General features: G+C 43.3%; 3 protein-coding genes across 3 annotated transcripts in view; 1 reads left to right on the top strand and 2 right to left on the bottom strand.

Moving 5' to 3' along the window:
* Window positions 1-6: 6 nt before the first annotated feature.
* On the bottom strand, window positions 7-5,443 carry ncdn (neurochondrin). Its single transcript, XM_072674900.1, has 7 exons — window positions 5,360-5,443; window positions 4,526-4,753; window positions 2,745-3,938; window positions 1,987-2,228; window positions 1,540-1,755; window positions 1,273-1,415; window positions 7-600 (listed from the first exon to the last, which is right to left on the bottom strand). The coding sequence occupies exons 2-7, from the start codon at window positions 4,730-4,732 to the stop codon at window positions 182-184; spliced, it is 2,421 nt and encodes an 806-aa protein (XP_072531001.1). The 5' UTR covers window positions 4,733-4,753; window positions 5,360-5,443; the 3' UTR covers window positions 7-181.
* Window positions 5,444-6,162: 719 nt separating this feature from the next.
* LOC140551465 (mediator of RNA polymerase II transcription subunit 30) lies at window positions 6,163-12,380 on the top strand. Its single transcript, XM_072674899.1, has 4 exons — window positions 6,163-6,429; window positions 8,080-8,238; window positions 10,200-10,289; window positions 11,656-12,380. The coding sequence occupies exons 1-4, from the start codon at window positions 6,163-6,165 to the stop codon at window positions 11,749-11,751; spliced, it is 612 nt and encodes a 203-aa protein (XP_072531000.1). The 3' UTR covers window positions 11,752-12,380.
* An 841-nt stretch (window positions 12,381-13,221) lies between these two features.
* ext1c (exostoses (multiple) 1c) overlaps window positions 13,222-27,997 on the bottom strand; it is a 98,336-nt gene continuing 83,560 nt past the window's right edge. The window contains exons 4-13 of the mRNA XM_072676306.1: window positions 25,321-25,414; window positions 23,700-23,807; window positions 20,784-20,903; window positions 19,608-19,740; window positions 18,108-18,226; window positions 17,890-17,985; window positions 17,696-17,782; window positions 16,000-16,160; window positions 14,527-14,698; window positions 13,222-13,865 (exon numbers count right to left, since the gene is read on the bottom strand). Coding sequence (XP_072532407.1) covers window positions 13,680-13,865; window positions 14,527-14,698; window positions 16,000-16,160; window positions 17,696-17,782; window positions 17,890-17,985; window positions 18,108-18,226; window positions 19,608-19,740; window positions 20,784-20,903; window positions 23,700-23,807; window positions 25,321-25,414 — 1,276 coding nt within the window. The 3' untranslated portion in view covers window positions 13,222-13,679. The remainder of the gene's footprint in view (window positions 13,866-14,526; window positions 14,699-15,999; window positions 16,161-17,695; window positions 17,783-17,889; window positions 17,986-18,107; window positions 18,227-19,607; window positions 19,741-20,783; window positions 20,904-23,699; window positions 23,808-25,320; window positions 25,415-27,997) is intronic.

The following is a 27,997-nucleotide window of genomic DNA, read 5'->3' as shown; positions in this document are numbered from 1 at the left end:
ATCCACTTTAAGCAAAAATATTTTATTTAATTGTTTGGGTTGAGAGGAAATAACTACAGAAACCATGTTTATATATACATATTTTAGAAATTACTGATGGAAGAATAATAATTATGACTCTGCAGTCATGAGCACCACCACAGCCAGAAAAATGTACAAGGCAGAAACAGGTGGCATGAGCTCAGTCTGTCAGCACCTTCCTCAACTGTGCCATGCCATGCAGAGAGCTTCTCCCATTTCTTTTCATGGATTTGCTGATTTCTTGTCGACAGAGTGGGCATTGGCGGGCGAAGGCACACAGGGCCTCCTCCAGAGCTTGTTGAGAATGGGGGTCTGGCAGGCTGCTGCTGGACTCCAGCAGGCTAACTGTGTTCTGCAGCCAGCCGTCCTCTCTGGCCAGGGCCGTTATCCAGGGCTGTGCGCTCACACAGCCTCCCAGAGCCTGCAGCCCGAGCCTCCACAGCTCGCTCACCTCCTCCCAGCACGACTCCCATACAGGGCTGAGCCGTGCCTGGTCCCCGTTCTTACCTGGTTGCAGCGCCCCCAGAAGGAACCGCAGCGCACAGGAAAAGAACCGCCGTGGACCAGACTCCACCGGACCTAGGGCACAGAGGAGCAGTGATAAGAGTAAGTTGTATCCTGATAAAGTGGATAAGAATAACCTGCCTGCCTAGTTTGTGTATCTTGATGGTTGGGGAAATTTTTATTTAAGGGGTATCCAGGTTTTGTTGGAGTAACTGTCTCTACTGTCCAGGGAAGAAAGCTTTCTCCTAGATTTTGCAGGAGCATTATGATTGCATTCAGCGACAAGAGCATTAGTGAGGTCAGGATGTTGGATGATCACCACCCCACCTCATTCCTAACTCGCCAACTTTGAATGGAGCTCCACTCATCATTCCAGAGAACACAGTTCTTCCACTGCTCCACAGCTCAATGCTGGGGGGCTTTATACACCTCTAGCCCACGTCTGGCATTATTACGTCACAGCATGGTGCCAATAAGTTCATGTTTATCTGCTCCAGAGAGTCCTATTCTATTGGCAATACTTCTCGACAGGGACTAGACACGCTGTGTGCACATTTGCACTGCTTTCTCAGCAGAAGGTGAAAGGGTGCAACTTATAGTACCTGAATGCATTTATTAGAAGGGGTGTCCACAAACATTAGGACACGCACACACACCTGAAATTATGACAAAATGGTAAAAATGGAAATACAAGTATGTTGTGAAAAATGTACATTTTAATGTTCTACATGTTCCTGGTGTGCATACCGGTGGACGCTGGTTTCAGTCTGCCAGTCATGAGACCCAGAGTGCAGCAATTGGCTGTCAGCACCAGGAGGCGTGGCTTGTGAAGGAGTACAGGAAGCGCTTCACTCAGCATTGCCTCAAGGGAAGCAAAGCAAGCATCAGTCCTGCAAACACACAGAGCAGCGAGGGACAATGAGTAGATCCACTAAACTGAACCAAGCCCATTTGAGAGTTCCTTATGTTTCTAGGTTGATGGTGACGCAAACAAGAACTCTGCAGCATGTGTACCTGACTCTGTCTGGTTCTGTGACGGCAAAGTTGAGCAGGGCAGAGCAGGCTGTCTCCAGGCTAGGATCTCTGCTTACAGTTTTCCCACTCTGTGTCCTCAGCACTGCCCAGCCCCGCTCGAGAAAGTGCACCAGCAGGGCTGGAGTGTCCAGGGTCAGGAGCACCTTTCTTGGACCCTCTTCAGCTGACAAGTGGCACAGTGCTGGAAGGAGATATCTGAGAGGGAAAGAGAAAGATAGTAGTTGATGTAGTGCAGAGGTGGGATAATGCTGGACTAATGTAAACACTGCAGGCTTATTTACATGCATGGCACTGGGCTGATACTGTTATCCAGAGCAACCGACACTTGAATCATGTTACTCAGGCAGAATGTAGTGTAGTATTAAGGCTGAGCCCTTTCCTGTAAAGTCATGTCAAGTTCAGCAAGACTTTTCTGGCTCAACCAACCTTAGGACATCCTCTCCTGACCATCTCCTCGTCTGTGAGCCATCGCTGACCGACATCTTTGACATCCAGTCAGAAAGGCCCTTGTCTTTTCTATCTTGTAGGTGCTGTTTGGCATAGCCAACAAGGAAGGGCAAGAGAGCAGTGACCTCCTCCCTCAGACACGAAGTCTCTTCAGCCAGCCAGGCGCAAAGAGATCGAAACGTGGCAAAGAGGAAGGGATCATCATAGCAGCTGGAGTCAACCTGTAGAAACACAGAATTGAAGAACACAGCTGTGATTTGTATTCGAGAGTGGTGAAACTCTTGAAATTGAATATGAACAGCATTTCGTTATTGAAAAAAGTATTGAAAAATGCAGGATAACACAATCAGTAATAAACTGTGACCAAAGAAAATTAGGTAGACAAAAGTATTTGGACACCTACAGGAGCTTTTATGACATTCCATTCTAAATCCATAGGCATTAATATGGAGTTGATCCTCCTTTCGCACCAGCTTACAGACGCTAGTGCTGGCCAACATCGCTTTTAAAAATGATGAGGGGGGGAGAGAACGCCATCTACCCACCCGGTAAGAGAACAGCCAATGAAAGCAGCCAGTATACAAAAGGATGCATATTACCCGCATCATATTTGTGTACTGTGAAATTCATGCATATCACATTGTTAAATACTATCAGGATATTTTAATGGTCAATATTTTGTCACATGTGGACTGTGGTGACACGTTAAATTCAAGCCATTTTCAAATATCTCTCACCTGCTGCAAGTGGTAAATGACTGCAGAGAAAGCCTCCTCCAAAACCCCGAGGACCTGCCTGCTCTGCTGCAGAGTCAACCCAGCAATGGCTGTCTCTGGCTGGGCAGGACTGGGAATAGTGCCCTGAGTGCACGCTTGTTCCATGGCTGCCTCCATGATACGATAGCAGGCAGTAAGTGTGTGCTGCTGCTGAGCAGAAAGCTGTGTACCTGGTGGCTCCTCCAGAACCATCCTCACTTCTACACATGCCCGGTTTACCAACAGACAGCAGAACTTTGGCGAGCCAGTTGGCTCCCAGCCACACAAGTCCAGCAAACAAGCAGACAGCACCAGAACGGGCCCCAGATGATCTATGCTGAGTTTACCCTGGACCATTGGACGTAAAGTTGCCCACAGACTAGAAACCGCATCTTTGAGCTCTTTGGTCTCGGGTTCTCCTGTTGGTAAAGGGAGGAACTGCGGTATCCTAGAGCACATGTCCAGGCGATCCTGGTTTGAAGCTTGGCTAAAGTTCTGTGAGATGGTAGCAAGAAGAGAGAGAAGTTCTGCTGGGTGTTTGCTCCATGCCCGCTCCCTAATATTGCTGGACAGAAGGTGAGCCAAGAGTGGAAGACCTTTCTCATGGCTGAGTGTCTGCTTTTTCAACACAGCCCTGCACAGAGCAGGTACAGCACCACGAGACAGCAGCTGGTCAGGGCCACGCGGGAGAGAACATACAGTGTTCAGAACCTGGTAGCAGTCAGCAGCCAAGGCCTCGTCTAGTGTAGTGGCAGGGGGCTGGACCTCTTCCCCATTGCCTAGGGAACTTTCTGGAACATCCTCTCCTGAAGTGCTTTGCTCTGCCTGACAGGCTGTGAAGTTTCCATTTGGACACGATTCCTCAGAAGACGCAGTTTGAGAGGCAGTGTTGTGCTGGGCTTGCTTCTGACTGGCTGGTATTCCACTTTCCAGCAGGCCAAGGAGGAGAGGGATGGTGCTCAGCAGCTGAGGGTGGGTGGCCATGTCTAGGTCTGTGCTGACAGCAGCCAACAGAGCAGTGCCCAGAGAGAGCAGCTCCTCAGGAGGGAGCCCAGAGCTCTCGCTCCTCCGGATGGCAGTCACCAGGAGGCGTGCAGGGAGGTTAAAACCCACTGCTTCGAAGACACGATGCAGGGTCACCCTGTCAAGCTGACTGGCTGGACACAACCGCGTAATCTAGACAGAGGACAGAAAAAAATCACAGCAACTTGGATTAATACATGTTTGGTCCATATTAATGTTCAATAAATTTAATAGCACTTATGGAAATTTAACCTTGTTAATGCCTCTGAACCACCAGTGGTTTCAGGCGTTTTATATTCATACTGTTTTTGACCTTTATATAGACTTCTATTATTTAGGAAATTAACCAATTTAATCAGAAATTAGTTATAAACTGTAACAGACCTGGAAAGGAAGATTTTATTGGATATCTGCAACACTTCAGAGGTGATAATCATCATGTTGGAAAAGAGGACTATCATAGAACTTACTGATATTATTAATAATCAAGATTTTACAAGAAAATATTCCATTATTCAATTATTTTTGGAGATTGTCCAGGCCTTTATTAACAATGACAACATTTTTAAGCACTATTTAACTTTAAACTTAGCCAATAATGATGGTTATGAGAATGTATATCTTACAATTAATGAAATTAACTAAATTCATATCAGTCCAGCTCAAAGCAAAACATTAGAAAGTGATCATTTAAATGAACTAGTTGTGGTTACACTACTCAGCTGACAGAATGGCTTTACCAGGAGAAGGGCTGCCAATATGTGGCTGTCATTTTTGGCATGAGTGAGAGCGTGCAGACAGCGCTCCAGAACCTCTTGCTGAGCGTCGGACAGTCGGTTTGATTCAGGTGCAGAACCAGAACCATCTGCTTCGGATTGCTCCTCACTGTTTGAACAGTGTTGGGAGGAGATCTCCTCCATGATGATGGCGCTTTCACTTCCAGCCATCTTCAGTGTCAGTCAGCATATCTGAAAACAAAAAGGGTGACCAAATGTTGGGACAGGAGGGTGGCAAAGTGCAGACTGTAGAAAAGCAAAAGTCAACAAGAAACTAAAGCCAAATCCCAGATATTTCAGGAAATGATGACATTGCAGCTTCTTTGAAATGACACATCTTTCAGGTCCTGGAAATATGGACACACTAGGATGTGGACACTTGTACAAAAGCCTAATTAATGAATCTTTCGGTCTTCAAGACATACAAATACACTGGGAAACTTACTAGATGGGACTGCCTGTGCATTTGAGCAGACATGACAAGCAAACGATCACACATATGGAAACAGACAGGCTCAGGGTAGCCAGCTAAGTGGGGTATACAGTGCTGACCATTTTCGAGCAATTATATATCTTTTATACATTTTAACAACCAGACAATTGTGCTGTTCTCCAGATCAAGTTAGTGACATACCTGGGTTGCCAAGTTATCTAGCTAAAATGAGCTAGTTAGCTAGCTAGCTAGCGCCCTTTCTCGATCGTACGTCCTACAACACATACATATCTACCTATAAAACACGCCACACTCTCGATTTACTCTTTAATTAAAGTTTAAAAAGCTAAAAGAAAGCCACCTGCCTGATTGGGAAATCCCAAAAGGTCAAAACATCAAACCACGAGGCTAACGCGTCAAGTTACTAACGTTGGCCATGCGACCAATCACTGACTTCCGGTGAACGGCAAATTAAAAGTCGTGTGAATTTCAAAATAAGCATTTATCAGCCTTTTAAAGCCTAATTCTAATTCTTTTTTAGACATCTGCAGCATTAATGTTATAATTAAATAATATGAATTAGCTATATAAATAATAACAATCATATATAATATATTTAAGTGATAATAATTATTTAAATACATAATAAAAATGATATTTTCTGGTGGAGTATTCGTGTACTGCATGCAACAGAAAAATACATAAATGTTAATTTTGTACAGGATAGAGAGTGTGACCCATACATAGGCAGGTGGTTTTAATGTTATGGCTGCTTGGTGTGTAGCTGTGGCGAGGAGATGGGCTGGTCGCCACCTGGTGGAGGAACTGGAGCGAGAACAACAGGAATCAGGAAATGACGAAGATCAGCGGCTAAAGCTGCTCCTGCGTTTGAAAAGGAAGGAGGTTTTCACGTTTATCCAAAGAAGTTCGTGGATTTTCAGGCAGCGTTTGAAAGTAAGTGAAAGTAAGGGTCTGATGAGGGTCTTGGGCTTACAAGCAGAGCACGAGGCGGACCCTTTCTTATGGTTTTCATTCATTAGTTGTGTAGATTCTGTCAGCTAGGAGGGTCTTCACCCCCTTCAACAAGAAGAGGGCAGCTACTGAGTTACTGACTTACAGCTGCTTAGTTCCTCTCCATCAGAGTCATAGTTTTGTCTTCTCCTTGCAGATGGCAGCTTCTCTGCCTCAAAAGGCTCCAGGTCCTGGAATGGTTGGGTTGCCCCCTCAACAGCAACAGCAGCAGCAGCAGCAGCAGCAGCAGCAGCCTCCTCCCCATCTTGCCCCAGGTTCAGGCCCTGGGCAGCCCCCCCTGGGCCCAAACCAGGGAGCTCTCAGGGAGATCTCTCCTGTTTTCCTTTGTCGAATTGGCCAGGAGACAGTTCAGGACATCGTCACTCGTACTATGGAGATCTTCCAAATTACAAGAGCCACCCAGGTGGGTTAAAAGCTTTATGCGTATGTAGCTCCGCTGAATAATATTCACAGTTTATTCATATGGTTTGGAAAGTAGCGTCAGATTCTGATTCTGAGACACAGGAGCAGGTGAGTGTATTGTGATTAAATAAAAATGATTATGATGAATATTGTGATTGAATAGGTTTGCAATAGGGAGAATGGCGTCTCCGTCATTCCCACTCCAGGCCCGGGACGCTGCAACTTTGCTGGAGCTGCACGAGAACCTCTCTCCTTCCTAACCCGAGTCATATTAGTGTCACATCCTGTAGCATCACTCAAAAGTGTCAAACCCTTGTTTACTCCAGTTGTTAGTTAAATCTTAAATTAAATTGTGGTTCATAAATGAAAGTTAAGTGCAGCAGATCATCGTCATCTCCTAAACAGCAGCTTTACGGGAGAAGAAAAAAAAGTCTTCTTGACTTTCAATGGAAGTCAGTGTAGAAAGATTGAACTCATCATGAAATTTGGACACAATATAAAGAACTGGCAGATTCACGTTCTATAAAACGGGAATATTGGAGATACAAGGTTTTGGACAGTGATGATATAAAGATTTTCAGGTATGCCCACTGAGCATGCTCTGTTTACAGCACTTTTTAATGGTTAAAGGTACAGCGCTGTTTTAAAGATTTAAGGCCAGATTCACAAGAATCCTGAGAAATCCTAAAGAAAAAATTTATAAAAAATCTGGTGATAAAAGTTATTTTATTTTATTTTTTTAGGCATTTTCTTATATAGCTATTATTGCCTTTTATGCTTTTCTTCAGCTAAACATTAACAATACCAGACATATTTTTTATTTCCCATTATTCAGTTAAATCTGTGCAAAGGCGAGCAAACTGGAAAAACAGCCCCCCCCCCCAAACAAAATCTTTGAGAACAATCTCCACTTTTAATCTGGTTAAATTAGACATTAAATCTAGTAATTTAACTATTAAAACATAAAATTTAAGGGACTAACTGTAGATTTTTATTTATTTATTTATTCTAGAGTTTTTATAAGAGGAAAGTTAAATATTAAATACGAAGTCTTAAATACGAAGTTAAGGAAGCTAATTTAAAGCAACGCTATGGAAATTTGGCATTTCTTGCTCCTGGGCTCCCCCTACAGTCAGAAAGTGTAATTTTATATTCCACCACTATAGGATGTTTTTCTGAACGAGCTGAGAGATACAGAACCATCACTGAAAGTGAAAGAAGCATGTGGACTAAGCTGGTGGAGTAATACCACAGGATTTTACACAAATACGCAGTGATGTACAGTTCTCGCTAGTGTTTCCCTCCCCGCCTCTCTAAAGTTACATAGTGCAGTGAGCAACCTGCTGAGCCAGGAGTAGCAATGACAGTGATGCTGTTCTCCCTGTTGCAGCTGGTGGAGCATCACAGTGCTTTGTGGCTGTAGTTCGAAGGTAAAAATACATAATGTTGCTTTAGGAGGAATGTATTTATTAAGACACTGGAAGCAGCTGGAACAGTTTGTACATAATGCATTTTTCTGCATTGTTGGTTGGGACCACCTTTATGCTGTACGCATGTAGCAGCCTGTGTTAATGAACAGGCTCACATGGAAGCTGTGTTGTATTGTGGGAGTATGCTTTGCAGTCTTGATGGCCTTCTGTATTCTCTGTAGTTGCCAAACGGTGTGACTCAGAGTCAGGCAGTGTATCAGGACCGCTTTGGCAAACTGCAAGAGCACCTGCGCCAGTTGACCCTCCTCTTCCGCAAACTCCGACTGCTGTACGAGCGCTGCGTAGAGATGACCTCTGACCTTCAGGAGTCTCCTGCTGAGGTGAGACCTGTTTTCATTGGCGCTGAGTGTCTGATAAGCTTTAATAACTAAAATCAGCTTCTGTGTTTTAGAAATCTTAGACAAGGGACATAGGCAACGAAGGTTCTGTCTCGCTTGGTTTTAGTTAAACAGGGCTAAAGAATCAGTTTTTCCAGAAAAATAAATTGATGTAGCAACATACTAACCGTAAAGGAAATTATAGATAATATTTATAATTATTATAACTATGTCAGTAGGTCCTGATACACTACTAATAATTTAAATTTTAAAAGTTAAGTGGTTTCATCTACAAGTGTTATTTACTGAATTAGCCCTTTAAATGACCATCCCAGATGTCATTCAGTTGTCACTGAATGCAATCAAAATCTCACTGCAGTGTTTCCAAATCTAGTAGAAAGCCTTATCTGGACAGTAGTTAGACAGTTACTTTTAAAAAAAGTAGGAAAATCTTTTCAATATGCTTTCTGAATAAACGATGAATGAGCTGGTGTCCCCATACTTATGTCAAGTCAAGTGGGTTTTATTGTCATTTCAACTACATACAGAGTACACAGTGAAACGAAACAACGTTCCTCCAGGACCATGGTGCAACATAGACAGTGCATACAAGACACAAGTGCAACACAAACAAACAAGTGCGGACAGACAATACAACACAGTACAGACAGAGAATAATAAATAATGACGGTAGTATGCAAATTGTGCAATGTGCAATAAATAGAGTCCAGTGAGGTAGTAAAGTTATTAGTGCAAATGCTTGTGCAAAAAATGCTTCCCATGTTATCTGGGGTAAATGGTTGGAAAGAGAGAGAGAGAGAGAGGGAGAGAGAGGGAGAGTGTACATGTAACAGAAAAGACATCAGTTCAGAAGTTGAGTTGTGTTGAGGAGTCTGATGGCTTGGGGGAAGAAGCTGTTGCAGAGTCTGGTCGTGTTGGACCGGATGCTGCAGTACCTTCTTCCTGATGGCAGGAGGGAGAACAGTCTGTGTGAGGGTGGGTGGAGTCATCCACAATGCTGGTTGCTTTGCGGATGCAGCGGGTGGTGTAAATGTCCATGACTGAGGGGAGAGAGACTCCGATGATCCTCTCAGCTGTCCTCACAATGCGTTGGAGGGACTTGCAGTCAGAGGCTGTGCAGGTCCCAAACCAGGCAGTGATGCAGCTGCTTAGGATGCGCTCTATGGTTCCCCTATAGCAGAGGGTGAGGATGGGTGGAGGGAGACGGGCCTTTCTCAGCTTCCGGAGGAAGTCCATATAGTGTAACTTTTTGGACTTTGTACATTTGGGACAGTCACACAGGAAAGGGACTACTTTCTCATACTGTTACCTCAAATTTGAAAGAATAGAGTTGTGTACTGTGTTTGTGTGCTGAAACTGCACCCTTCACTAGAACTAAGGGGCCGAGCCCAAATCCTGACGGTCTTCCCCAGGGCGTTATCCTTCCTCCTCCAAACATTAACTGTTGACACTGGGCAGTAGAAGACGGCACGTTCTTCTAGCATCTACCAACCCCGATTTGTTCTTCAGGCTGCCAGAAAGTCACGCAGGATTCATCACTCCGGAGAACACGTTTCCACTGCTTTAGAGTGCAGTGGCGGTATGCTTTACACCACTTCAACTGACGCTTGGTATTGCACATAGTGATCTTAATTTGTGGGCAGCCATGGCCATTGCCCATGGAAATCCATTTCTTGAAGCTCCAGTGGCCATGTGTTGATATTGCTTCTAGAGGCAGTTTGGAATTCTGTAGTGAGCAATAATATTAGCACTTACGGTTGGCCAGGGCAGATCTAGCGGGGTAGGACTTTATAATATATCAGCTGATTCGTATTACTACCACTGTGAACAACTGTGATTACATTGGTCAATAAATGTGAATTCTCCTTTTCCTGTTTGGCATGTTTGTTTTAAATGCAACGATCATTACATATCATGGACCATTTTTGTCTTTGTACTTATAGCTGGTGCCGTATGCTGGAGAAGAGGTGGTTCCATTGAAAGTTGAGCCCTGCAGTCCAGCAGTGAGTCAGGACCGACAAGAGGTTTTAGAGGTTTGTTCCATTCATTGTTATTGTCATTATTGCCACAGTAATAACAGATCTTATGCTGGAAAATTATGGAAATATAAACAGAGTGCAGAGTTTGTGCAGAATAACATCAGTGATGCCAGCCTTTTGTGGGAACCTAATAGTCCAAAGTGTTGGGACATTTAATCACAAAAAGCAAAGAATATGGACATGTTTATTTTAATCGAAGGTAATATTTCCCATGATTTTTAAAACCAAACTTACCAAAATTACCTTTACCTTTAGCATTATTTCCACATGTGGCAAATGTGGCTTGTAGAGAAGGAGTCCTGATAGGTTTAATCAGTGTATTAATAACACTGAGGAAGGCATCACACTAAAAGCACATAGTGTCGGTCTCCTTTAGTGAATTCTGAACATTCTCCAACTAAATATGATCAACCAAACACTATAAAAAGATATTGTAAGTGTGCTTTTCGTAGAAATGTGACTCAAGTGTAAACTTCCAGCCTTCAGTCAGTGGAAATGCTGCTCCGTGGGGTTAAGGTCAGGTGACTGAATCTGCCATTTAAGAGCATTTCGTTGCTTTGCTTTAAGAAATGAAAAGCAAAGAAATTGAATGGTTGCTTTTGCAGTATGTTTTGAGTCGTTATCCACCTTTAACTGAATCTGTATACTCAGTACACTTCAGACATCCAAGGGGCTTTTCTTCACCAAGGCAAAGAATTCTGCGATCATCCACCTCTAGTTGTCTTCAGGGGTCAGGCCATTTGTTTTTACATGCCATGGTATACCTAAAACCAGTATACCGCTGCAACCCTAGTTATGAAACTGCTCATCAGTCAGTTGGTCAATTCCTTTAGAGAAAATTGTGAAAATTGAGGGACTATGTAAAAATGGCTGTAATTCCTAAATGCTTAAAGCAATATTTTTTGTTAAACCCACTTGAATTAAAGCTAGATGTCGGAGCTTCAATCACAGTTGTTTGCTTTGCTTAATTCCAAATCCAGTAAGGCGGAGGTAAAGAGGTTAAATTACAAAAACTGTCTCTGTCCAAATACTTTGTCCCTGACTGTAAATAGTACAGTCTGATAATTACAGAGTGCTGTATACAGGCTTTTGAAAGTTTGTTAATCTCCTCATTGTTGGTCCTCTCAAATTCCACTTGGAGCAGTTGGAGGTTTTCATGCCATAAATGACAGGCAGGCTATGGACTCAGTGATGCAGCTGGCTGTGACAATATACATAATTTGAGCTTCATTGCACTAGCTACTAATGAGGTTCTCCTTGTGAAATGCACTGTATATATTGTAAAAGTACATGTGGTACAAATTGACCTTCATAAGCATGCTTGTGTGGTTTGATTTGAATCTTTGTGTGACCTCCACAGAAGGTGAGGCAGAAGAACCAAGAGATGAAGGTGCTGATGGATCAGATGAGGAACCTCCTATGGGATATCAACGCTATGCTCACCATGCGCAAATGACCAGAAAACCCTTCCTCTAACCCCCTTCCATCCAGTATGTTTAGATATAGTCACCTCCCCCACAAATTCTTGAGGTCCGGTTCTCTTACAGGGCAGCTGAGGACAGCAGACTGCCTCCAGATCACTGGTACTATTAATGCCATGTGGTGTTTACTCTCGACTCAGTGAGAGCAGACTCGTCCAGCCTCAGGTGGAGAACTTGCTCCATTTATTTCTTGGCTGTAATGAGAACTTTTGCCTTCAAGCACTGAACTAGTATAGCTTTGTATTAGCAGGGACCTGTAACAGCAATGTGACTTCAGCGCCAAGCACGAAGACTGATCCTGAGTAACTGCTAGAGGGATAGATGGGGAGCAGATTTCCTTTGTGAACACTAGTGTGGAATCCTTGGCTCTGTTTAGTGGACTGTGTGATGTGAGCACGCATTTGCACCCTGGCAGCTATATTCTCAGGTGGAGAGCTTGTGTGTCTGTGTGTGTGTGTGTGTGAGAGAGAGAATGTGTGAGAGAATTAATGTATCCTTTAGTACTGTACACCTGTTCATACACCTGCTCATAACCTTAAAAAAAGAATGACTTGAGCACATCTGTTTTCTGTAAACTGAACTAGCAAAAAGCCCTGAAATCATTTTCTAAAGAAAATAAATGAGGAAAAAAATTTTTTTGCTTGTATTTTATATTTATATTATTATTTGTTTGAGCTTGCATTAAAACTAGTGAATTGGATCCCCCATGAAGGCTTCTGCTGTATATTAATATATTGAAAAATAGATATCTGATCTTCATTTGAACAACACCACGATAATCACTGAATCACCTGTTCAGTCTCTTTCTGGTGTAGATGCTGTCATTTGATATCATCTGTAGCAGGAGATTCTTGTAGGTCTCATGATGACATATTAGGATTGTTGGAGACCTCTTGAGACATTTTGTGGTCTGTTCTTGGGCTGAACTTGGTAGAGCGATCTGACCTGATCATGTTGGCACTTGTTTCACTTGTAAATGATTTAGTGGACAGTGGAACATCTGATTTCTCACTGTTCTGAGATCTCCAATCTTCTTACTAAAGGCCACAGACTCTTTGGATCTGGCCATGGTGATCTTCACCACTCATTTCAACAATCAAGAGCAAACCAGACTGAGGTTTAAATAAGACCCACCAGAAGGGATAAGCTCCTCCAGAATCCTCTTTTACTGACCATCTGCAGCTGATGAGGAGCTGCACCTGATTCTAATTTCATACATTTAAGTAGTAATAAATATGGGGGTGTCCTAATTTCTTCAGTTGTATGTGCTTATTTATATTACCTCTATCTCTCAGCATTGTTCACATAAGGATCAGAAGTCAATATATTTAAATATGTTAAATATAAAAAATATATATTTTTATCACATGACTTTATATCATCTGCAAAAGACAAAAATTTAATGCATTTGTGGAAGCACACAAGTTCTCTGGCAGAACTGCATTTCAGAAATGTTTTATTGGTCATGTAGTTACAACTTTGTGGATTGAGCCAATTCCTTTGTGACTCCTCCGGCACACTGCAATGTGTTAGTCCATGGTACAATCAGCATCTTGCTAGGTGCTAATGTCAAAGCTCTCCGACCCCGAAACAGCAGCTGGGCAGTTCAAAAGCTTTTCCAAATGCTCACGCTTGGATAAAGCTTATCCACTATGCTGTCCGTCCAAAATAAAGAAGATTCAGTCACAGGTAGGTTTAAGGAGGTCCTCCTTCTTTCTCCACCACTGGTTGACCTTTTCCAGGCACTCTGGGCAGGAGGCCTCAGCCAAGGCTAGCCACTGTATTCTGCAGAATCTTTCTGAGACCACTCCTTGAGAGACAATGTCTGTCCATCAGCATGTCCTCCTTCTCTAGCCTTATGTGTTGTCGTTTGGGCGTACGTAGGTCTGTCTGTCTGTCTGGCTCAGGCACGCTCAAGGTCTTTGTACTTCTTGCGCAGCACAGACACGTGGTCCTTGAAGAGAACGGGGTCCAGGCGCAGTTGAGAGTGCACCAGGGGCATGTAGCCAAACCAGCTCGCAAAGGTGTTGACACAGTCCTGCCTCTGATTAAAGTGCTCAGGGGTCGCCCACGGGGCCATATTGGTGCTCTGCAAAGAGAAGAGTGGGAATATGGTAAATGCTGGGTACTGTGGCAGCGACTCCCCTGCTCCCGGTGTCTCTCTGTCCTGGATAATTAACAAGCCCTTTCTGAATTGAAGAAGTAGGTGAGCCCTGACTAGATCATTTAGATGCACTGGATTCACAAGGTCCCATTACGCGGTCACATTGTAATCCCATGCTTAGTTGGTACAGCTGTTTTAGTGTGTTAGTTCTGAGGACCTTCATAGCTAATGGAAAAGGCTGCTGTGCTGTGCTGCCACCAGAAGGTCCACATTTGCCCTCTATACCCATGCATTTGGATTTGGTTGGAGCACAAATCTGAATTGTATGAGGGTCCCGGAGGACTGGCTCTTATAACCGTCAACACTGAGGCCAGGAAGTTACACTAAAATACATCGAATAGAATACATCTGAACACCCATGGGGGGTAGCCTAAGGGGAACAACAACACAACGATGGCTAGTGACAGGGGGAAATACACACCAAGCATGCAGATAGCAGGTGCCAGAAGCTAGTGGGAAAGGTGTTAAGAGTATGGTGGGAGCCTACAGTAACATCCTGTTTATTTCTGTGTGTGAGATAAACTCAATTATTACTCTTACTGTTAAATAAACCAATACAATGTGGAATTTAGTGAAATAAACTCACCTGTGGACCAGGCATCTCTTTGTACTGCTTCCTCTGAGCCACTTTGATGGGTGGCAGGTGTGTCACTGACGATACCAAGAAGTTCATCAGGATGTCCTCACAATTTGAGGTGCGGTCTACTAGCGCCCGTAACGAAGGGGGTAGGTAATGCGAGAACAGGTAATGGTAATACCTACAGGAAGAAAGAAAAGACTGCATTGGAACTGGAAATTGGACTAAATTGGTGAGAAAACATCCTTAAAAAGTAGCAGTATGCATTATGGAGAACAGGCATTCTGTTCATTCGAATATCTAATGCAGTTATCTTCTTTATAAACCAATGTTTACAGACAGCAGAACCAGTTAACACTCCGCTCCAGAAGGTTCAACACTGCTCCCACCTCCCAGTTCTACTCTTTTCAGTAGATTAAACAGCAGCATGACTACAGTACATTTACATTTATGGCTATTTATTTAGCTGACGCTCTTATCCAGAGCGACTACAAGGTTACTTGTATTACATGTACATGTAGTGTTAAGAGTCTCACCCAGGGACTCCTATTGGTATAGTGCAGCATAGACACTTAGACTGGGAATCGAACCCCAGTCTCCCACGTGGTGGTGTAACTCAGTGGCAGGTAGTGATGTTATCTGCTCCACCACACCAACCACTAGGTTGGACATTTTTACGATACACAATATTTATTGCAATATTTTGACAGACAAAATGCATCAGTGGCATCAGATTCTTCAAAAACTGCAACCCAAATACTTTGCCATACTAAGTACAGTATTTTATTCAGAATCTGCTGCACTTCCAATCCAATTAAACATTAGTAATTAAACGTGTCAGTACTGATGATAAAAAATGAGTTTCCTCCTTCTTTTGTTGGAGTAACTGTCTCTACTGTCCTGGGGAGAAGGCTTACTACTAGATTTTGGAGAAGCATTGCTCTGAGGATTTGATTGCATTCAGCGACAAGAGCATTAGTGAGGTCAGGATGTTGGATGATCACCATCCCACCTCATCTCTAACTCCAACTCATCCCAAAAGTATTGGATGGAGCAGCATCCATCATTCCAGAGAGCTCAAAGCAAGGGGGGGGGGGGGTTATACTAGTCCACACCTGGCATTACGCAATGTTGAACAGAATCATGTATATCTGCTTCAGAGAGTCCTATTCTAGTCCTAGTCCTATTCTATTGGCAGTACTTCTGTGTGCGTGTATGTGTGTGTATGCATTTGTGTATATACATCTGTGTCAGCAATGGGTGCAACTTAAAGTAGCTGAATGCATTCCTTAGAAGGGGTGTCCACAAACATTCGGACATATAGCGTAATTCAAAAATGACGTTTACTGTGCTTGTGGAGAGTGTAATCAGTACCCAAATCAGGTCTCCATGCCCCAATTGCTTTTTCGGTTTGCTTCATGAGCACATTTCTCTGAGCCGCATTGTTGAACCTGCAATGGTACATCCACTGTGACCAGTTACCTGTGATAGAAGGCTGCTCCAGTCAGCACAATCGAGTACTCGTTAGTCCATTTCGAGGTGTAACCCCATGTTTTCTTCACAGGGTCCCAGAAATGACTTCTAGGAGGATATCCTACGATCCTCTCAGGGAAACTCTGCCACACATGGAAGGCAAAATTGACCTGCAAGAGACGATATGAAATACACAATGAGGAGGCTCCCAAGTGAACGACCTAGCTACTGTATGTGCCTGCCATCTGTGGTAGAAGAGAGCACAATAGGCCTACTCTGTGGGTGGGAAGGATGGCCTAGAGTGGCTTAGCTCCTTCTCTACTGTTAATGTACAACAATGCTAGCCTTTTTTGTTGTGTCTGCTCTCATGTACAGGTGCATTTAAGCTGCTCCACTACATTGTGTGCAGCAGTTGGAAAAGATGGCTCAGATGAGGTGTGGTATAACCGGGCAGACTGACAACAACCAACACTGATTTTTATAGTAGCTTTTTTTTTTTTTTTTTTACCTCTAAGCTTATGGCATTTAGCAGATGCTCTTATCCATAGCGACTTCCAAAAGTGCTTCACTGTTTACTCAGGGGATAGATGCTCAAGCTAGATGCTGCCATAAACAAAAGTCAGTATGGATACCTGGATACACAATACTCATTCGCTACACTTTGCCTGAATATCAAACAAATCAAGTGCAAGATAAGCTCTGATTTAAGTACTTCTGAGAGAAATGGGTCTTCGGTCAACGTCTGAAGAGAGCAAGCGACTCTGCCGTTCAGACACCCAAGGGAAGTTCATACACCACTACTAAAAGTAGATTTTTTTCTGTTTTGCTTTCTTTCTGGTAAATGATCTTCCCTCAGCTAGATCACCAACCCTTCTCTACCTTACATACACTCTTAAAAATAAATGTGCTTCAAAGGTTTCTTCAAAAAAATACTTTAGAAGATCCACTTTATTTGTATAAGGAACCATGTTTGTGAAAAATGTATGAGTGTGAAGAACCTTTAAAGCAGCAATATGCAAGATTCAGTATTCAGTATTCAGTATATCCCAAGCTCCCCCCAGAGTTGGGAAGTGTAATTTGCACTAAGGACACATTTACACATGCATTTGATGACAAGCTGAGAGATACATCTGAAGAAGCAAAAGCAGCATCTGAAGGATAAGAAGCACGTGGACTGAGGTGGTAGAGTAATATTACAGGATTTCACACCAATACGATTCAGGTTACACAGTATTACACAGTTCTCGCGAGTGCTGTCCTGGCAGCTTCATCAGTTACACAGTGCAGTTTCTGGAGTGCTGAGCCTGGAGTCGCAATGATAGAGATGCTAGTCTCTGACTGTTACAGTCAAAGGAGCATCACAATGATTTTGAAGCTGTTATTATAAGGTTAAAATGTTACATAATGTTGCTTTAAGTTGGCAGATTATCTTTTCATCCAGTGTAAGCATTGCTTAAAGAACCTTTTGAAGCATATGGCGTATATATGCAGTTTACATGTACACACATACATATCACTGTACTTTCTTTTGTATGGATGAATGGACAGATTTATCTGCTTTCTTGCTTGCAGCTACCTTTTAATTATTTGAACCCTTAGTTAAATGATTAGATCAGAATCAGGGCAACACTGCTAAGTTCTTGGACTCCAGTATAACAGCTGATTATTCCTGATCTTGGATAAAGTGTGAGAGGGATGCTCTTACCTCACTGGTCAGTAGCACCGTGTCTTCATCCAGGCTAAGCACCGCTTCAGTCTCAATCGTGACATGGGGCAGGAAACGGCTACTTGTCTGTGGAAAACAGAAAACAGAGATGGAGTGAGCCACGGCAAGTGGGGGAGGGGGGTCTGGTAGCACATGGCCACAGCTTGTCTGTGCTCTCATTTGAAAACACTTACTTTCCTTCTGCCATCTGTGACGACGAGTGGCACTGGCATGGGCGGCCACTTGCTCCGGTGAGGGGGCGGCTTCTCACTGTTCCACAAGATGATGATCTGCAGAGGGGCAGATATGAACAGATCTGGTCACGATCGACAGATATACTGTATGTACCTGTGGAGTCACCTTCACATCACCGTTCTCTAAGGATCAAAATCTTGCAATACGTTTTTCATACCTGTGAGCAGTATTTTGACTTGGACACCACCTGTAGAAGCTTCATGATTGGCTGAGACTGTGACACTAGAGGAGAGGTGGCATGGATGACAGCAGTAAACTCCTGGCCAGGGCTGATTCCTGCATTAATAGAGGTCACATTAAAAATAGCTGAGAAAACACCTCACAGACCAAACACTCTCTCATATTATGTACTCTGATAAGTAAGGTTGATGAGTTCTGTAAATATCTAAACTCTAATGGGCCTCACATCTGCCTACATTCAATCACAATTTTAATTTATTCCCGAGTGAAATTACATCTATGTAATGTAAACTGCATACTACTCTGTAATCTACTGAAAAAACAAAAATAATAAAAAAGCCTCATAACTTGCAAAGGCCTGGTCACACCCACTATGACAGCTTGCATGTGTAGCCATTCATCCAAGGTTTACAGTGCAGAACCGTACAGCCTGCTCGTACTAGAAATGTGCACTGCAAGTAATTATGCTCCACAGATCTCCTTTTCCCAAACGGGTTCATGGTTAAACCAGTTTCTTTTATAAGAGAGGATGCTGGACCTGTTTACCCTCTGCAGTTTTATCTTATGTGTGATTGAGCAATCATTTCAAGCTTGTCGATCTACGAACCTCATTGTTTTTTTTATAGCTTATTTTATTGTTTAGTTCAGGTTCAGATTTTGCTGCATTTTGAAAAAAAAACATGCCCAGCACTCATTCTCTGAATGCAGTACCGCTTCTGGGAAATGTTTGAGACAGGCTGCATTGCTATTGTGAAAGAGTCAATTTTGGACTTTTTTCCCCCTTACATAAACCATTCCATTTTATGGAATTGACAAACCATGAACCTCTGGTGTCTTTTTTCAATAGCAAACCCCATGCCAGTAAAACAGAGCTATGAAACAGGCCAATTCTAAAACCCTCTAAAGGCTCATTTCTGCGCAAAGTCAAATACAGATACGGACAGTACCGTATGTCCATACAGTGCATTGATTATATCCGTATTTGTGCACGTTCTTGGAAAAAGGGATCACATTCTTATGGATATGGACAGAACGGACCAGTGCTGTTGAAAAGCGTGGGGGCAGTGTAGCCAAATAAAACACGACCACTGCTTTACTCCACTTTACGATTGTTTACACCGATTACTCTTTCATCTTGTTTGTAGTAAGTTTATCACAACCTCCTCCACCGTATTGATTTTCATCATTAAATTAAACCTGTCGCTGCTACTTTGGGAGAATATAGAAGCAAGAGTAAAAAAGGCTAAACACTAATGCTAGGCTGCCTGGAAAAGGGAGTGGGCCGACTGGATGAAGCACTGCTGTAGGTATCTACACAGGGAAACCGGATAGGTGATGAAGATTGCGGGTGCAAGGCTCATAGCTAAACTATTTGACCAGGTACAATCCTTTCAGCTAAATGATTTGTTCTTGTTATGGTGTTATGATATGTTAGACTAGGCTATTGGCTAAAACCAGCCAATAAAATCAGACTTACCAAGGCTCAGGTAGTAGAAAGGGTAGTGGGCCAGGTGAGTTGAATATTCGGGCAGCACCACAAGACCCCCGGGCAGGGCATTCCACATAAACTTGTTCCTGGAGATGTGGGCGTACACTCTGTCCTTGATGATCTTGAATGTCAGACAGACAACGACACAGACACTTTAAGCTCACTAGGATATCTCTCCTTTTAAAGTTTCATCAGATGTTTCATCCATGTTAGAAAACATCTTCCATGATTTTCCCAGGACATTTTATATGACTTCCATACATGACAACATACATTCAATGAGAGTATTAAAAGCCTCTCACTAATACATACATGATTATTAAATGTGCACTATATGGACACAAGTACTGGGACACCTGCTCATTCACTGTTAAGGGTATTAAAAAAAGAGCTGATTCTGCCTTTGTTGGAGTAACTGTCTCTACTGTCCAGGGAAGAAGGCTTTCTTCTAGTTGCTGTGAGGATTTGATTGGATTCATGGACAAGAATGTTAGTGAGGTCAGGCTGTTGGTTGGTCACCACCCCACCTCATCCCCAACTCTCCAGCACATCCCAAAAGTATTGGATGGAGCACCATCCATCATTCCAGCTCAATGCTGGGGGTTTTATACCTCTCTAGCCCACGCCTGGCATTAGGCAGCATGGTGCCAATAGACAGATCATTATCTGCTCCAGAGAGTCCTATTGTATTGACAGTACTTCTCTACAGGGACTAGACAAGCTGTGTGTGTGTGCACATTTGCACATCTGTGTCAGCAATGGCTGCTATGAATGCAAGCCGAATGCATTCATTCCAAAGGATGTCCAAAAACATTTGGACATGTAGTATAGAAGTCAGTTTTACAGTGGTTTAACATGTAAATCTTTTATGCAAGATTGAATAAATACAGTTTAGCCAGATTTTCCAAAGTGCATGGAAAACCAGCTTCAATATACTGGTATTGCTGAAGTGTACACTTTGCTTTTGTCCAGCAGAGGGCAGTGCTGCATTGTGCATCCTTCTGCAAAACCAACATTGTGCTTGGCAATTAACCTGAGGGCTGAGGACTAAGTGGGTGTTAATGATGCATGCCATCTTAATCCTTGTTTTAATTTCCCCTAAGAGTACATGCCCCATCACACTCATGCTGCCTACAAGTGACTTGTGAGCCACCTTTCACTTACCTCCAACGTGGTGAGAACAATCTTGTCCACTGAGGAGAAGTAGGCCTCCCAGAGCATCTGAGTGCGCTGCCTCAGAGCCAGCACCCGGTCGATGCCCACGGCCCGCACTGTGGAGGGCACCTGATGGAAGAGAAAGGGGCTTTATCTAGGAAACAGGCTATAATGAAGGTTGTACATAAAAAAAATGCCATCTCCCAGATGTGCCAATACACTGATCAGAAAACACACAGATATGTACCCCAATCAGCCGGATCATTACCACCACTGAGAGGTGAAATAAAAAACACTGATTATCTTCATCTACAATGACATCTGTCAAGGGGTGGACATACTAGGTCTTGAAAGTGATGCTTTACAAGCAGGAAAAATGGGCGAGCATAAGTATCTGAGCCACTCTGACAAGAACCAGACTGTGATGGCTAGATGGCTGGGTCAGAACATCCCCAAAACATCAGGCAGATCTTGTGAGGTGTTCCCAGTATGTAGTGGTCAGTACCTCCCAAAAGTGGTTCAGGAAAAGACAACTGGTGGAAAGGCAACTAAGGCTCGCCAAGGTGATCCATGGAGGCCCCACCTCACAACTTACAGGACTTAAAGAATCTGCTGCTAACGGTACTCTTGGTGCCAGATACCACAGGACACCTTGAGAGGTCTTGTGGGGTCCATGCCTCGAATGGTCAGATTATTGTGGTGGCACACGGGGGACCCACTCAGAATTAAGCTGGTGGTATTAATGTTATGGCTGATCAGTGTATATGAATTTTGTGCAGCATTAAAGATAGAATGAATACCGCCTCCAACATGGACAACTTGAGCTCAACCTACTCAAACACCCCACAGGAAGGTATACACATGACAAGTGTTAGTGTGTGCTATTTTAGGATAATTTTGTTGAGAACTGTGGGTTCAAGTCTCATCTGAATCACATTTGGGGCAGCTGTGTCCTAAAGGTTAGAGAAGCGAACCTGAGACCAGATGTTTGCTGGTTTGATACCCTTGACTGGTAGGAATTGATGGGTGGGAGGAGAGAAGGAACAGTGCTTTCTCCTTCCTCAACATTTACAGCAGAGGTGCCCTTGTGCATGGCACCTAAACCCACCAATTGCTCCCTGGAGACTGAGGTTGCCCACTGTTTTGGGTGTATGTTCCCACTGCCCCAATTTACTACTGTATGCAGTGTGTGTTCACTGCAATGGATTGTTTAATTGTGGTTGAAATCTGTTGTACTGCTGTGCGATGGCTTTAAACTGTATTTCTGATTCTGCTGATACTGGCCCAGTACCTTGTATTGGATCAGGTCCAATTCTAGTTTACTTTGGATGGAATTTCATCATAATGTACAATAAATTACTGAAAACCTAATTAAATAACTAGTCAAAATCAAAATATTTATTGGCCTGTAGACAGGGGTTTCATAATAATAATAATAATAATAATAATAATAATAATGGTTTTTGAGGTCAAAGGGAAAACTGTTCTGACCTTACTGTAAATGTAGCCGATTAGCCAAGGTCTGTTTCTGACAAGTATGACAAACGGTTAATTATTAAACTGCACAAAGATGCCACAATAAGATGCCATATTTTTATGTATGGACAAAAATATTGGGACACCTGCTCATTCATTGTTTCTTCTGAAATCAAGGGTATTAAAATAGTTAATCTTGCTTTTGTTGGGGTAATTGTCTCTACTGTGCAGGAAAGACTTCCTCCCAGCATTGCTGTGAGGATTTGATTTAATTTAGGGACAGCGTCAGTGAGATCAGGATGTTGGTTGATTACCACCCCACCTCACCCCCAACTCCAAAACTCATCCCAAAAATATTAGATGGAGTTCCATCCATCATTCCAGAGAACACAGCTCCACTGCTCCACAGCTTAATGCTGGGGGGCTTTATGTTCCTCTAGCCCATGTCTGACATTAGGTAGTTGGTGCCAACAGGTTCATGTTTATCTGCTCCAGGGAGTCCTATTCTATTTGAAATATAGATGTACTATAATGGATATTCATTTGATATAACTGACATTTACTTACATTTGCATACATGTATAATCCATATATTATACATATGTGTCCCACATATGACACTTACGCTAAGCTCCATTGACAAAAAAAATTGTTGCGTGAGGATGATATAAATACCTGCAGGGTGTGCAGCGAGATTCATAGGTTGAGAAGAGGTGGAACAGTGTCTTGTTGGATTTGTGGAAAATGGGTCACAAAGCAGGTGTTCACGATTGGCATTTGGGTGTGGCAAAGACCACAGTGTGAAATAGTGGCTGAATCTGCAGTTGTATAGAAGTCTCATGGCATACAGGTCTACCAGCAGTGGCAGAAATTCTCGTCAGACCGCCAGCGTGTTTCACGGCTTGTGAATGAAAACCGTTTCACTTTCAGACAAGAATTCCTTCTAGAAGTCACCGCAGGTCCTTCACCACCAATATCTGAAATAACACTTAGCAGGAACCTGCAGTCTATCAATATAATGTGGCTCAAGATTGAGGACAATTTCCTGTAGACTGGCATATCTGCCACTGCTGGTAGACCAGTATGACCATCTGCTTTCATACACCTGCAGATTGAGCTACTTCACACTATGAACTTTAGCACACCCAAATTCAATCATGAACATCTGCTTTGTGGCCCATTTTCCACACATTAAACAAGACACTCACTGCACTGTTCCACCTCTTCTCAACCTGTGAATCTCGCTGTACACCCTGTAGATATTTATAGCCCGATCATCCTCACGCAACGCCACCTATCGTTATTTAAATATATTTAGAAATATAGACCCAAGCCTTATGATACATGAACATAAATGGCCATATATCGGATTTATGTATGGGTCTGTCCTATGAGGACATCAGTCCTTCAGAGACTTCAGCTCTCAGTGTTTGTTAGCGTGCTGTTTACCTGTAGCAGCAACCTCTCGTCTCCCTCGATGACTGCCTGGTTCCACTGGATGACATCAGAGAAGGGCAGCTCCCAACCGTTGCTGAGCAACACTGGGATGCAGGCGGCCTAAGGGACACGCCAGGAAGAGACAGAAAAGAGGCATACACCGTTGTTAGCATCTCCTGCATGTTGCTAGTGGGGTTGCTGCAGACAAAACAGTCCTAAATCCCTCCGGCTCAGAAATAAAGATGCTGTGCATTTCACGAATTCCCGTTAGGGACGATAATCGCATTGAGTTGGGAGCGGGAACTAAGCGGGAGTCGGGACATGAAAGTGGTCCCACGAGACCAGTGCATGACTCATTCTTCCTATCTGAGCCCCCTGAGAGACTCAGCCAGCCAGTCACGTTAGAGTGTGGAGGACCCCTGGCCTGCTAATTAAACAGCATCCCTGCATGTAAGCAGTAGTAGGGGGGTGGGCCATTGTTGGTGAGGGAGTCCATGACTTATTGAAGTACAGTTTGATGTTTCTCATCCCTCTTGTTTACTGTCAGGTTTTGATGTTGCTCTACTTTCTCCGTGCGCACTCTCTCCACGATTGCTTATTTGCGCTAGTTGTTTTCCCTTCCTTCAGCATGTAGCCTATTCTGGTCTATCGTTAGAATTTTCTAATTAAATCACAGGAGAACGCATTCTTAAGAACAGGCGGAGATCAAACATGCCCCCTCTGGAGGCGTGCAGCCAGGCTTTCATGCTACACAGGCCTTAAAGGACATTAACAGTGGACAGCGAGATCGGCTAACAGGTAACAGACTGCTGATTGGGCCCACCGAGGCTCTGTGGAGCCTGGGCCTCGCCTGTTTTTCACACCCAGAGGAGGTGAAGCAGAGGCAGCCAGAATAACACTAGCCTGCTGCAAAGACAAGTATGGACAATTTATGGGTGTGCGTCTAAGAGTGAGTGTGCTAAAGAGAGAAAGGGAGGAGGAGGGTCAGAGATTAGAATGTGTTAAAGTTGTATGTGTGTGTGTGTGTGTGTGTGTGTGTGTGTGTGTGTGTGAGAGAGAGAGTGTCAGAGGATGTTCGAGAACTTTCCACAGTGCTGATAATTGCCAGTTCTTTCTGTGGCTTTGGCTGGCACCAAAGAAGACAAGCTCAAAGAAGGGTGAATGGAAAAGCAAAAGAAGGGAAGAGAGACACAGAGAGAGAGAGAGAGAGAGAGAGAGAGAGAGTCACACAGGAGTGCACTTGGAGAAAAAATAGAGAGAGAGAGTGAGAAAGAGAGGGGGAGAGTGAGGGGGAGTTACTGTGAGAGCAAAGCCGGCTGCCAAACCCACTGTTTTGTGGATTTGTCCATTCAGCACTGAGGGCAACCTACGCAAGCTTCCGGCCTTTTTCACACTCAACTCCAGGAGGCCCGGGAATACACACGCTTGGGAAGTTTTTCCACTCAGCACCTAATGTGTTGTTTATCTAGAAAACCAGGACCATTCTGGCAGTTTTCCGAGCCTTTCTTGCCCGCGAGGTGGTCTAGTCATGTTTTTTTCATACTGCCTACAGAGCAGAGCAGCTGCTGGAACGTAGAAAGCCGGCCGTAGGTCAGATCACGGTTCGGCAGAAGGTCAACTAATACTTGCGTACCTGTAATGACTCCAGGAAACGGAAGGATCCCAAGCGCCGCCCGCGAGGCACCAGGCAGAAGGTGGAGTTGTGGAGCAGCTCCTGATAGTCGAACCTGCACACACAAAAGAGCAGACAGAGAGCCACCATCAGCACAAGGGCAAGCACAAGCTTTTCTCCATACAGTAGAAAGAGAGCTTTGTAGTCCATTGAGAGCTGCTCTGGCACTGCTCGAACCGCAACCTCGCTGAGAGACGTTTTGATCCGGGCAAGCCACCATCCTTGCCGCAAGCTGTTGTCCCTGGCAACTGTTTAGCATTTCTAAGAATAGGCCGAAGAAACCGAAACCAACGCCTTTGTGCGATTGCCACTGTCGGGTGATTAGTGAGTTCGCAGTAGAGAAAAAAGTCACTGTTGACCCAGAGCGAGCTAATGAGCGTGGAAGATAGGGAAGATGGCATAGCGGATTTGATCTCGGATGGAGGTGGTGTCAGCATAGGACATACTAAGTAAAAAGCCGGCAGCTTCACAGAGATGCCCCAAAACTGTCCATTTACCGGCTGGGAAATAACAGTGAATCTGCAAAGATATGACAAAGGCTTTTTTTTTAGCCAGGCCTTGGGAATCGGAAAGGGCAACAATTTGGAAAATAACATAGAAAACAAGTTTCAAATGATCTGTGGCTTTCAGAAGAAAATCTATTTGGTGAGAACTGAAAGCTTTGAGGAATGTTGTCAGTAGGTTTTCACAAAAAGTCCAAATGCAACAGTTGAACCAGTCAAATGTCGCTGACACATAATTGCTTGCAGGAAAGCAAGCTTGTCGCGGTCCAGCCAATTGTGCACCACTTTTCAAAAGTCTGGAATCACTGTTTTCAGTTATATCCCACCCAGCACCAGCATCATGTGAACATTGTATTTTTGGGCTAAATCTGGTTGGATTGCCATGGATTTTATTTAGCCCAAAAAGAGATGCTGAATAATGGGCTGTGTTTGGTCCAATTTAGTGATTTGGTCCAAATTTTGCCCAAAGTGGACGTCCTTTTTATACCAAATATAGCTCTAAAATAGCCGTGAAAATAATTAGATAAGAACATTGTGAACAAACCCAGACTAGTCTTTCTCGACATAATCACATAATCGCTGCTGTTCAAAACCTAATATACTGATGTCTTGGAAAAGAAGGAGACACATAAAACCATTGCTTTTGTACAGATGTTCTTACTGGACTAAAACAGGATTCTATTGTATATAAAATCATATCTTATTTTAAAGTTTTATTTCTGATTTTTAAACCCATTTTCCTTTATTTGGATTGCCAATTACCCAACCTATACATATTCCCCCCCTATCACATGCAATGCTCCCGACCCTGGGAGGGTGAAGACTGAGACACGCCTCCGTTTTTCAGTCATATCCCACCGAGCACCAGACGTCAGATGAACATTGTCTACCACTCTTGAGCTGTGAAATAGAGCTGTGTATATATATCTGTGTCCAAGACAGAATTTTATCTAGTGTAATTTCACAGCTCTGGGCCGGCCCTACGGCCTAACTGCTACTCATTAAGTGTGAGGACATCATAAGCTCAAGTCCCAGCAAGATTGAGACTCAACTCAATCTGTACTGTTGACAATTCTGAGATGCAGCGGTTAAAATGTGAATTAGGAGAACCTTTGACTCAAGATCAGTTGCAAGTTTATGTTGACCTGACTATCATTTTTTACAGTGTGTAGATTAATATCCAAAATGCATTATTTGAGGAAGAATATCCAAACTATTAAATATCTAAACTATAAAAATTAGTTAAACCCTGTAATGTTACAGACTGGAGTCAGCCGTAAAAATGAAAAGAGGCTTTAATTTAAAGGGCAAATCCAAATATTGGCCAGTCGTACGTCGAATCCAGCAAAAAAACACAGCCAAAACATCAGATCCAAAATACAAGCCAAACAGGAAACCAGAGAAGAAGAAACAGTGTAAAACAAAACAAAACAGGAAAGCAAGGCAAAAACTGAAGAAAAGGGGCCAAATACAGAAAGAACGTTTGATATGTCGCAGGGAAACAGTGGCAATACTTCACAAAGCACAATCCAACAAACAGGTTTATAAAGACTGGAGTACAAGTGAAAACTGAAACGTAGAGCTCAAAGATGTAAGCTATGAGAACTTCAGCTTAAAAAATACAGTGCAGACATTTTTAGAAGGGGCACAAATGAAGACCATGGATGCTTCTAAAACTAACTTTACAGCTGTGTAAAATGAAGGATGATGCATATTAAAAAAGATCACATTTTAAAAACCTGGCAAAACTGTATTATTTTATATTGTATACTGTGTATTACTTTTTACTGGACTAAAACGAGATTCTATTGTACTTTTAATAATAATGATAAAAAAACAGTACTGTAAGTGTCAATGCCTTACCCAGAGCACCAGTTCTGTATGGGTTAGTGTATACAAGTCTGCCTCTGGCTGCTAGCTGCCGCTTTTGGCTTCTTCCTGTCGTGCTTTTACTGTAAGACCGTAAGACCCCTCATTTTGCTTGGCTTGGGTCAGCCCTGTGTGGGCAGAACCGTTATGCTGCTGAAAGAATCCAATGTTCCCCGGTGGGCCAGCAGAGCATGGTGACGGTGGCGGCGGCTGGCCTCCAGCGCCACTCCACCAGGAGAGCAAACAGCCTGCTATAAAAGCGCCTC

This window comes from Salminus brasiliensis, chromosome 3 (genome assembly GCF_030463535.1).
Source record: "Salminus brasiliensis chromosome 3, fSalBra1.hap2, whole genome shotgun sequence".
Taxonomy (NCBI): domain Eukaryota; kingdom Metazoa; phylum Chordata; class Actinopteri; order Characiformes; family Bryconidae; genus Salminus; species Salminus brasiliensis.
The sequence above is the reverse complement of the archived record's forward strand: the minus strand, read 5'-3'. Positions and strand labels throughout refer to the sequence as shown.